At 39.8% G+C, this 12,258-nt stretch overlaps 1 protein-coding gene across 6 annotated transcripts in view; it reads right to left on the reverse strand.

Annotated features, from left to right (window-relative positions):
* Positions 1–245: 245 nt before the first annotated feature.
* Positions 246–12,258, reverse strand: part of XKR9 (XK related 9) — a 58,957-nt gene continuing 46,944 nt past the window's right edge. For all 6 annotated transcript variants that reach the window (XM_014590360.2, XM_014590359.2, XM_027774449.1 and 3 more), the window contains one exon: positions 246–968. In XM_014590360.2, the coding sequence (XP_014445846.1) occupies positions 340–968 (629 nt within the window). In that variant the 3' untranslated portion in view covers positions 246–339. The remainder of the gene's footprint in view (positions 969–12,258) is intronic.

The raw sequence follows: 12,258 nt of genomic DNA on the forward strand, positions 1-12,258 counted from the left end.
AAACTGAAATATTAGAAGGTATACTATCAGGGAGAACAACCGTAGATACTACAGACAGTGGGCGAGGGGTAGGCAATAGGGTGAGGAAGGGAAGGCACTAGAGGAAAAACAAAACATTTAACACAAATATAGAAAGTTATCTGCTGATGATAATGTATATGGTAATATCTCTAACTAGACTAATATACAATGTATTCATGCTGGGAAAAATCATTTTGTATGTTTAAAGATGTACACTGATTAAATGTAAAAAAAAAGAGAAACAGTACACATATGAGATAACAATTTCTTTACTAAACAATGAAATACAAAATAAGAAAATACTTATAAAGGAATAGCTTATTCCATTAGGAAATATCTCATTCTACACTCTCTTTGAACTGACATTCCATCAACTTCATCATATTTTCTTTCTTCATTTCTGTTTGGATGAAAAATGCCATAATAAACAATAAGAAAAATAATTCCAAAGATAAAAGTAAGAACTATGGTGATACTAATAGGTAAAAAATGGTCTGAATTAAAAATAGAGAGTGGGAAAACCCAGAACACAATCAATATCCCCAGTGTGGCTAGTACTCTTACAATATAATAACAAGACATTGGACATTTAGTATTCTGTCCCTTAATATTAAAAAATGTAAACACAAGAATGAATCCAACAACAATCCTGTATAACAATTCCATACCTTTGGAAGTACAAAACTGAGTTTGCTTTTTAAATGCCCATATTACACCTAAAGACCAAAGAAATAATAACAGAAATAAAGCAATGTTAATGTTTAAGAATAGAAGAAGTACAATACTCAGCATCCAAGATAATAATGTAAACAACTTATAAAAGAGATATGTGATTTTAGGGCAACAGCCTTTAAAGAGGTTTTTATCAGGCAAAGATTTTCTTAAAGCTATTTGATAATCAACAGTTGACCAAGAAATAGCACAGCAAGAGACCACGATAGCAGCATCTATGAAACAAACAAACAAAATATATGTTTTAGGAATAATACTACTAATATTAAATTACTATATGCTATAAAGGCTTTACCTGTATACACATCCACCCACAAACATGTCAGGTACTTTGAATAATCATCTCATCCTTCCAGACAGATACTAATATTCCAGTAGTATACATGAAGGCACAGAGGCTTGGAGACATACACAAGGGAACTTAAACAGTTCACAGAAGGAGCTAGAAAGTGGCATGGTAGTTAAGGTGCTGTTCACCCACACAGCCAACTGTGATTTGAGTCCTAGAACCAGCAGTATGAAAATCACACCAGGTGTGTGTGTGTATACCCAAGAGAACAGAGAAGGGATTGTGGCATAGCCATCTCCCTAGGGAGAGATTTCTCACTTTCTCTCTCTCTGGTGAGAATATGCTCCCTATGGCAAAAACTGGGGGAAAATTAGTAGAAAAATAAAGAATGAAGTATCAGTTTATTTTGGTGTAAAAAATTTGAAATCCATGCATAGTTTGAGCCTAACACACATTTTCCATTAATTTTTAGAAGACCCATCACATTATTTGACCCAAGTCACCCAGGTGGCAATTTGTGTACTGAGATTTGAACCAAAGTTGGTGTATTTATCTGTGAAGACTATTATACACTGATTTTGAATAAAGTCATTAGACAAATTTTATTAAGGAACTGGTATACTGGAAACTGAATATTCTGGAAATTAAGAAACTATTGGTTACAATTCTAGCTTTTCTATACTTTTGGCCTTGATTTTGGGTATATCTTAATGTATTAAGAAGAGCTTAATAGGAAGAGTATTAAACAGAAAAAAATTTGTTTTGGCCGGGGAGAGGTTTTTGCTATAGGGTGTGTGCGCTCAACAGAAAGACAGAGACAGAAAGCAAGAAATCACTCCCCAGGGGAAAATGGCCACACCGCAATCCCTTCTCCTCCATTCTCTCGGGATCTTGGGCACACACACACACATGCCTGTTGTGAGTTTAAGCCACTGGGTTCAGGACTCGAACCACGGAGTCCAGCGACATAGCCATTACACCAACTGCTGGTCCCATTAAACAGAAAATTTAAACACAGGTATAATAAAACAGAAACACCTTCATCTGAACTTTATTTATATTAGACTTGCTTCCTCCTCTTGCCCAGAATAAACATAGTGATTAATACTCTTACTGTCATGGCTAACTATCCAGAAACCTTTTTGTTTAGATGTTCCTTAGCAATGCAACTACCTATCACCAGAACCCTGCCTAGAGCCATGAGGACCATTAAACAAATGTCTGGAAAGTGCCCTTAGAAATTATTAACCTATGGGCCAGCAGGTGGTGTGGTGGTTAAAGGTGCTGGACTCCCACATGGCCGACCAGTTCAAGTCCTGGATTCAGTAGTTTGCTTTTTCACTTTCCCTCTTTTTCTGTCTTTCTCTCTGATCAAACTAATAACAACAACGATGACAACAACAATAATACTAAATAAAGTTAAATAAAAAATAATTCTTAAAAAAAAAAGAAATTATGGGAACCAGCAGTTACCGTAATGGCTATGTCACTGGACTCCCACATAGTCAACCGCGGTTCGCATCCCAGACCTGGTGGCTTAAAACTCACGCCGGGCACGTGTGCGTGCGTGCCCAAGATCCCGAGAGGAGAATGGAGGAGAAGGGATTGCAGCATGACCATCCCCCCTGGGGGGTGATTTCTCACTTTCTGTCTCTATGTCTCTCTCTGTCTGTCTGGCGAGCACACGTGCCCTATAGCGAAAAAAAAAAAAAAAACTCTCAAAAAAAAAAAAGAAAGAAATTATTAACCTGTTTGATTTAGCTTCTGTAACTGCTTTTGCAAAACAACCCAACTCCCTTTCCTCTCTACTCTCTCCTCATTTTCCATTGTAATCACCATGTCATCCCAGAAATCATCGTGATTTTTTACCTTTGTAAGCACCCCTCTCTTTTCACTTGGGGCTGCAGGGTCTCTGAAAGACATAAGTCCTCCCATAAGCCACGGGCAATAAAACTCAAATAATGTGGTTATATCCGGATGTCCTGTAATTTCTCACTGGTTTGACTGCAACATTTGGAGGCCCTAGTGAGATTAGTACCTATAGGTACTTGTGTGAGGCATCCAAGGAGAGCAGCCTCACCTGGATTGGCTGCCAAATACCTGAAGGATCTCTAGGGGAGGCACCACCTGGGACTTCCCAGGGCCCAATAGCCACCTTTCAGGATTATTGATGGCCAGGCAGGAGACACCAACTGTTCCTTCAAAATTGTAAAGTACTAGTAAAAGACCTCTGGATGCCTTTTTCTTATGATGTTCCTATCTTTCTTCAACTCTTTTGTGAGACTGGAAAATTGGTGAGTTCAGGGTTGGCATGGAGGGCATCCCCTGGTTAGAGTCCAGGGATGACTGGATGCAGTTAAAGAACCCCTACTCAGATTCCACTCAGATTGCTGGAAAGAGGAACTAGGTAGACAATACCTAGCAGTGTATTTCATTGGCTTGGGGTTGGAGTTCCCCCAATGAGTAAATTCTCTTTGATGAGCCATTTCTGCTTTTCCTGTCATTTTAAATCTCAGGGACTTAAGTTCCCCCAATAAGTGAGTTCTCTTTTATGGGCCCTTTCTGCTATCCTGTCATTTTAAATATTTCCTCCAAACCCTCCTAGAAAATCACTTGGTTCTATCCCTTGTCTTCTTCATTTGAGGACATCTGTCAGTAGATTACTGATATCGTCTGTCAGAGAGCTTTCCAAGATCTTCATCCCATTAAATTTGATCTCTTTGTCTTTCTTCTTTTCTTAATTGTATAACTAGCAGGAGGGAATGATTTTAGTCTCTTGTGTGATGGTGAATGAGTGACTGTGTGACTGTGTTCATGACTCCATGGTCTCAACTACGGAATCTAAGTGGGTCCTCACCTGCACTTCCGTGATTACCTCATGCAGCTACGGGCAGTTCTGGGAGTAGATGATGATCTCATTCCCTGTGGTCTCAGCCTAAGCAGAGGGTTTATATCTACCAGCCAAAGTTAAGAGTCACCAGAGTTCCCATGGAAACTAAATAATCTACTCCTGAATGACTTCACAACTACTGAAGAAGTAAAGACTGAAAACAAAAGATTCATGGAAGCCAATGACAATGAGCACATGAGTTTCCATAACCTTTGGGACACTGCTAAAGCAGTCACAAAAGGGAAGTTCATAGCAATTTGGGCACATAAGAAGACAATGAAAAGAAGGCAAATAAATCACCTAACATCGTGTCTCAGAGAACTGGAAAAGCAACGGCAAAAAAAAAAAAAAAAATCCAAAATCTCCCAGAGAAAGGAAATAACGAGCAGAAATAAATGAAATAAAAAATAAAAGAACTATACAGAAAATAAATGGAAATAAAATCTGATTCTTTGAAAAAAAAATCGATATACCACTAGCGAGACTTCTTAAGAAAAGAGAAAGGAACCAGTTAAATCAAATCTGCAATGACGCAGGCAGTATAACAACAGACATAGTAGAAATACAAAACATCATTAGAGGATACTATGAACAACTATATGCCAAGAAACAAGACAATCTGGATGAGATAGACAAATTCCTGAACACATATAATCTACCAAGATTGAACCAGGAGGATATAGAAAGTCTGAATAGGCCCATAACAAGCCAGGAGATTGAATCAGTAATAAATAACCTCCCAACAAAGAAAAGCCCTGGTCCTGATGGCTTCACCTCTGAATTCTACAAAACTTTCAAAGCAGAGTTAACCCCCATTCTGCTCAAGTTATTTCTAACGATACAAAAGGGTGAATCTCTCCCTAATCATTCTATGAAGCCTCCATCACCCTTATCCTTAAAACGCATAAGGACAGGACAAGGAAGGAAAAGTATAGACCAATATCTCTGATGAATATAGATGCAAAGATTCTCAACAAGATACTAGCTAATCGTATTCAACAACTTATAAAAAAGATTATACATCATTATCAGGTAGGTTTTATTCCAGGAATGCAAGATTGGTTCAACATACACAAAACCATAAATGTAATACCCCATATTAACAGGAAGAAAGATAAAAAACCATATGATCTTCTCAATTGATGCAGAAAAAGCATTTGATAAGATACAACATCCCTTCATGATTAAGACTCTCAGCAGTATCAGCATAGAATGGTCATTTCTCAACAAAATAAAAGCTATCTATGAAAAACCCATAGCGAACATCATTCTGAATGGAGAAAAGCTGAAAACTTTTCCACTAAAAACTGGTACAAGACACGGATATCCACTTTCTCCACTCCTTTTCAATAGTACTCAAAGTCCTCACCAACACAATCAGAAAAGAGGAAAAAATAAAAGTTATTCAAATAGGAAAAGAGGTGAAACTCTATTTGCAGATGACATGACTGTGTACATAGAAGACACAATGGTATCCATGAAAATATTCCAGGCAGTAATACATGAAAACAGTAAAGATGCAGGATATGAAATAAACATACAGAAATCTATAGCATTTCAATATATAAATAGCAGGCAGACTGAGATAGAACTAAAAAAAGTAATCCCATTTACCATAGCCACAAAAAGTATAAGATACCTAGGAATAGATTTAAACAAAGAAATTAAAAACCTCCACAAGGAAAACTACAAGAAGCTAAAAAAAGAAACTGAAAATGACACAAAAAAGTGTTAGGATATCCCATGTTCTTGGATTGGAAGAATTAATATAATTAAAATGGCAATTCTATGCAAGTTAATCTACATATTTAATGCAATGCCAATCAAAATACCAGACACATTCTTCACAGATCTAGAAAAGACAATCATAAAATTTGTCTGGAAACATAAAAGACCTCTTATTGCCAAAGCAATCCTGAAGAAGAAGAGTGGAGTGGGTGGCATCTCACTCCCTGACCCAAAAGTACGCTACAAAGCTGTGTTAATCAAAACAGCATGGTACTGGCACAGAAACAGACATGTGTACCAATGGAACAGAATAGAGACCCCAGAAATAAACTCCCAAACATACAGTCAACTTATTTTTGACAAAAGTTATCAGTCAATCCACTGGGAAAAGGAAAAACTTCTTCAGCAAATGGTGCTGGAAAAGCTGGATATCCACCTGCAGAAAGATGAATCTGAACCCCTACCTCTCACCTTTGATAAAAATCAGCTCAAGGTGGATTGAAGATCTAAACCTAAGACCTCAAACTATAAAACTGCTCCTGGAAAACACTGGGGAAACTCTGGGAGACATTGGGTAGACTTCTTAAATAAGACCCCTAAAGCACAGTCAATACTCCCTAAAATAGACAAGTGGGATTACATCAGACTAAGAAGTTTTTTGTTTTTTGTGTTTTTTTGCACAGCAAAAGACACAGCAATTAGTGTGAATCGACAGCCCTCAGAATGGAAAAATATTTTTATAAACTATGCGTAAGATAAGGGACTGATAACCAAAATACACAAGAAACTCAAGTAGCTGTTCTGAAAAACGATGATCAACCCTATGAAAAAATGGGAGAATGAGTTGAAAAAACCACTCTCTAAGGATGACATACAAATAGCCAAAAGGCATATGAAGAAATGCTCAACATCCCTCATTGTAAGGGAAATGCAGATCAAAACAACAATGAGATACCACCTAACCCCAGTCAGAATGATTAAAAAACAAACAAACAAAAAAAAACGGGGGACCAGCAGTTAGCGTAATGGCTGTGTCGCTGGACTCCCACGTAGTCGACCGCGGTTCGTGTCCCGGACCCGGTGGCTTAAACTCACGCCGGGTGCGTGTGCGTGCGTGCCCAAGATCCCGAGAGGAGAATGGAAGGGGTGTGGTGAAAGGAGAACTCTCTTACACTGCTGGTGGGAATGTAAATTGGTCCAGTCACTGTGGAGAACAATTTGGAGATTTCTCAAAAATCTACAAACAGAACTTCCATATGACCCAACAATCCTACTCCTTGGTATCTACCCAAAGGACAGAATAATTCTTAATCGGAAAAGTACTTGCACATAGATATTTATTGTGGCATTATTCACAATTGCTAAGACATGGAACCAACCCAAATTCCCATGAACAGATGAATGGATTGAAAAACTGTGGCACATATACTCTATGGAATACTACTCAGCCATAAAACACAACAAGACCCTGGCTTTTGACAGAAAGTGGATGAATATGGAAGATTTACTGCTGAGTGAAGCAAGCCAGGCTATGAAGGAGAGACATTGTATGTCCCCACTTAATATATACTGAGTTTCTGCACTCTATGACTGAAACTGAATGGCTAAAGGATATAGAAACACAGTAAATGGTTCTGAATACCAGATACAGTGTGGGAAGAGCATGGTGAAGGAACAGAGTCTGAGGAAGGACATTAAGGAGAAAAATGGAGAGCTAAAGCATTAATGGGACAAAGAAATGGGGTATTATCTGTTGAAGTTAACTTTACAGTACTAACAACTGGACTAGCAACAAATGTAAACATGTTGGAATATTTACTTTGCAAACTAAATGACATGATTGAATGTATAAAAGAACGTGAAATAAAATAAGATTAAGAAAAAAAAAGAGAGAGGCACCTAAGTTCCCACGAGGGACGTGGCCAGGTGAACAACTGAATGGTCACCTCCTCAAAGGGGGCACCCATCCCTTGTTAGTCTAACATCACCATCTTGGGAGCAAGGTGGGGAAGGACTACTCCTCTTTCATGACAAGCAGGGCCCTCTGGCCTTGGAAGCTGGGTCCTCTGTTTCTTAAAAAGGTCACAGAGAAAAGTCCTAGGAAAGAAGCTTCTGCAGATTCCTTGCTATCTCATGCTATGGCACAAGAAATGCATTGTCAGCAAGCAATTTGGGTAGACACGCCTGCTGGATTCTTTTTTTTTTTTTTTTTTTTTTTTTTTTTGGGTTTAAAGGGTGCTCCCCCCCCCAAAAAAAAAGAGAGACAGAGAGACAGAAAGCAAGAAATCACACCCCCCCCAGGAGAGATGGCCACGCTGCAATCCCTTCTCCTCCATTCTCCTCTCGGAATCTTGGGCACACATGCACACGTGCCCGGCGTGAGTTTAAGCCACCTGGGTCCAGGACTTGGAACATAGTCGACTACATGGGAGTCCAGCAACATAGCCATTACGCTAACTGCTGTTCCCCCTGCTGGATTCTTGACAGGACTTTATAAGGCTCCTGTCCTAATCCATTTCCTCTGTTATCAGGAGGAATTTGCCAGGGCCCCAGTCTGCCTTCTTCTAGTTCACCTCCATCTGACTGAGAGCCCTATCTTCCCTTGTTCTCTCTTGACCTCATCTCAGCCACCTTCAGTGTCCCTGATTCCAAGAGTTTTCTGTTGTCTCAGCCCTCTGGAATTTCACCTGCACTCTGAGAGAGGCAGAAGTCCCCCTTGAAAATACCAAAGAGCATACTTGTCTTTCAGAAATCATGGGAGGCCAGAACAGCTCCTTTAAAACCCCCTTAGAAAATCGAACAAATACACTCCTGTCTTACAATCAGAGCCCAAGGAGTCAGATCTTTCTCCCCCTTACAATTCAATAGGCACCATCCAGAGGAAGGTAACAGAGATCAACAAGAGGCTGCCTCTGCTGCTCCTTTCTCACAGCCACATATCCAGAGCAGATCTCAGGAGGCAGAGGACACAAGAAGGAAAAACCACAACCCCAATTAAACAGGGGGAACTTTAGCCTTTAAGAGAGGCTCCTCCAACAGAAGAGGGGCCAAGAGGTCACCCCTTCTTGGTGTATGTCCCTTTTCCCACCAATGACCTCTACAATTGGAAGGCTCAAAAACTCCCTTTCTCAGAGAAACCTCAAGCACTCACTCATTTGTTGGAATCTGTTTTCTACACTAATCACCTAACTTGGGACAATTGCCAATGACTTTTGTTGACCCTCTTTACAGCGGAAGAGAGGGAAAGGATTATGGAAGAAGCTTGAAAAATTTGAGACCAGAAGAAGGAATACTAGAGGAAAACCAAGATACGATAAAGAGAATCCTTCGTTCCTCCTGTCCAGACTGGGATTCAAATATCATTGGGGGAAGGGAGGAATTAGCCACTTTTCGCCATGCTTTGATGGCAGGAATTCAAGCAGCTGCCCATAAGCCCACCAATTTGTCAAAGGTAACCAAGGTTGTTCGGGGCCCCCAGGAATCATCTGCTACTTTTCTGGAGCATTTATATGAAGCTTATCAAGAATATACACCAGTCAGTGCAGATGCCCAAGAAAATCAGAGAGCTATTAAAGTAGCTTTAGTGGCCCAATCCACAGCAGATATTAGGTGAAAGCTCCAAAAGCTAGAAGGGTTTGAGGGATGAAAAGATCTCAATTATTGGAAATTCCTCAAAAGTCTTTAATGGGAGGGACCCTATGGAGAATAGACAAACTAAGAAAATGGCCAGGGTCATGGTAGTTATCGTGAGAGAATCCAACAAAGGTGAAATAACCCAAAAGAGTAGAGAAGAGGAAAGAAATCCTAACAAAGAATCAATATAAACAGTGTGGGGAAAGAGGGCACTGGGCAAGGGAATCCCCAGAAAAGAGAAAAAAGAGAAGGTGATCAACCTACAGGAAGACTGATGAGGCTGGGGCTCTTTTCCAATAAGCCCCCATGAGCCCACGGTCACTCTCCAAGTGGGGGAAAAACCTGTTAGTGTTTTGGTTGATACTTGTGCATGCTGGTGCAGCTTATTTTGTTCTAACCATACCAATGAGATCCATTACAAAAATGAAGACCTCCATCCAGGGAGTGACAGAACCATCATCTCTCTGCCCCTGGACATCAGAAAGAGTTATAGACTTGGGAAATAATACTGTGACTCACTTATTCCTAGTTTTTCCTGAGTGCCCATACCATCTTATGGGTAGGGACCTTCTCTGGAAACTAAAAGCTACCATCTCATTTGCTGGAGAAAGAGCACTACTCTCTACTGACAGCCAGTGACAAAAATCTCTACCCTACTCTTATTTTTTAAAGAGGTTTTTGCTATAGGGCACATGCACTCACCAGAAAGAGAGAGAGACAAAAAGCAAGAAATCACCCCCCAGGGGAGATGATGGCCACACCACAATCCCTTCTCCCCCATTCTCTTGGGATCTTGGGCACACACACATACGTGCCCAACATAAGCCACTGGGTCCAGGACTCGAACCACAGTCGACTACATGGGAGTCCAGCGACATAGCCATTACACCAGCTGCTGGTCCCTATCTCTACCCTATTCTAAAATCCTTGTAACTTGTCCTCTCACTGAAGAATATCTCCTATGGGGGCGGGGGGGGACTCAGGGACAGCATCAAAACAATCCTTATCTGGCAAGTAGTTTCACTTTCCAACATCTGGATGGAAAATAACCCCTTGGGATTGGCTAGTCATCAACCCCCAGTGGTAATACAACTGCTTGCAATGGCCTCCCCAGTCCAGATGAAACAATATCTTATGAGCCTAAAGCTAGGAGCATTGTTGTGCCCATCAGCTGGCTACAACAGGCAGGAATCCTAGTTCCCTGCCACTCCCTCTGGAACATACAAAAGGAAAATGTTAAACTAATCAGGCTTATTCTTTATATGTTGGGCAAAAATGGAAAGCATTATAAAATTAAGCAACTGTAATTTCTTTGGCATTATATTTAAGTTACATGTATGAATATATTATATACCTGTATGTCTATATATGTATTGTGTTTCAAAATAATTTTAAATTCCCAGGAATTTCTAGTAAAATATTTGTTGGTCATGTTGTAGCTTATTATGTTAAACTGGTATATAACCAAATATCTTTGTCAGTTGTAAATTTTTATCAGAACATTAACTATGGTCAATGGGTAATTGCTTTGTTTGACACTTTTCTAAAAGCTTTTTACAAATGACTATAATCCTAACATTATGTCCTTAAAGAAATTCACAAAGAGAATGGAAAGAAGGTGTACTCTTACAAGTACAGGCTTCTAAAATCGAATCATTTAACTGGGTAAAATTTTCATTTTCTATAAAAACTGACTGGTTTTCAAAACTGTTAAGCCAGGGAACCAACAGTTAGCATAATGGCTATGTCGCTGGACTCCCACGTAGTTGACCGTGGTTTGTGTCCCGGACCCGGTGGCTTAAAAAAACTCATGCCGGGCGCATGTGCATGCGTGCCCAAGATCCCGAGAGGAGAATGGAGGAGAGGGATTGCGGCGTGGCCATCCCCACTGGGGGGTGATTTCTCTCTTTCTGTTTCTCTGTCTCTCTCTGTCTGTCTGGCGAGTGCACATGCCCTATAGCAAAGACCTCTCAAAAAAAAAAAAAAACTGTTAAGCCAAAATTAACTAAAAACGGGAAAATGTTTGACAAAATTGCATGCTAAATAGCCAATGCAGTCCACATAAATTTAAAAATTAATAATAAAATTGGTTTAAATAGATATAAATCCAATGTTAAGCACCGACCTATGGGAGCATTGCTGCCTGGTTCTCCGTGAGTCCTCCTTATGATTCTTGCTATTAAGTTTACATGCTTTAGTTATTCCTATTGAAGGTCTTTAAATTTTATAAAAATTGGGAGAGTCTGCTAGTAAGAGAACTCAGTTTTGCATTGAAAAAGTTGTTAAACAAATTTTGTTATTGTTCTCTGTACATGTTCATAAGCTACCAGTATATGTGGATGTATGTAATTCTATTTTTTTCTTTTCTTAATTATTTATTTTGCATTCATTCACTGAACATCATCATAGCTTACATGAGTAGAATGAATATACTACAAAATATTACCTAGCTGAGGCTATATAGCTTACTGTGGTCATTAAATAGGTATTTTTAATATTTTTTTAATTTCAAGAAAGGCAGTTTTAGCTTTAATTAATCAATATTTTAAAATGTTAAGAGAACTTTGGGGAGCAGCAGTTGACTTAATGGCTATGTTGCTGGACCCCCATGTAGTCGACTGCAGTCGAGTCTCAGACCAGGTGGATTAAACTCATGCCAGGTGTGTGTACGTGCATGCCCAAGATACTGAGAGGAGAATGGAGGAGAAGGGATTACACCGTGGCCATCCCCCCTGGGAAGTGATTTCTTGCTTTCTGTCTCTCTGTCTCTCTCTGTCTTTCTGGCAAGCACACGAGCCCAATAGCAAAAACCTCTTCAAAAAATAAATAAATAAATAAAATAAAAGAGAGAGAGAGAGAGAAAACTCTGTTTAAGACTTAAAGCCAACCCCGGGGGCTCACGCCCCCGGCGCGCAGCAGCAGCAGCAGCAGGAGCAGGAACAGTAGGCGCCGGCACGGACGTCAG

This window comes from Tupaia chinensis, unplaced genomic scaffold (assembly GCF_000334495.1).
Source record: "Tupaia chinensis unplaced genomic scaffold, TupChi_1.0 Scaffold000436_1, whole genome shotgun sequence".
Taxonomy (NCBI): domain Eukaryota; kingdom Metazoa; phylum Chordata; class Mammalia; order Scandentia; family Tupaiidae; genus Tupaia; species Tupaia belangeri.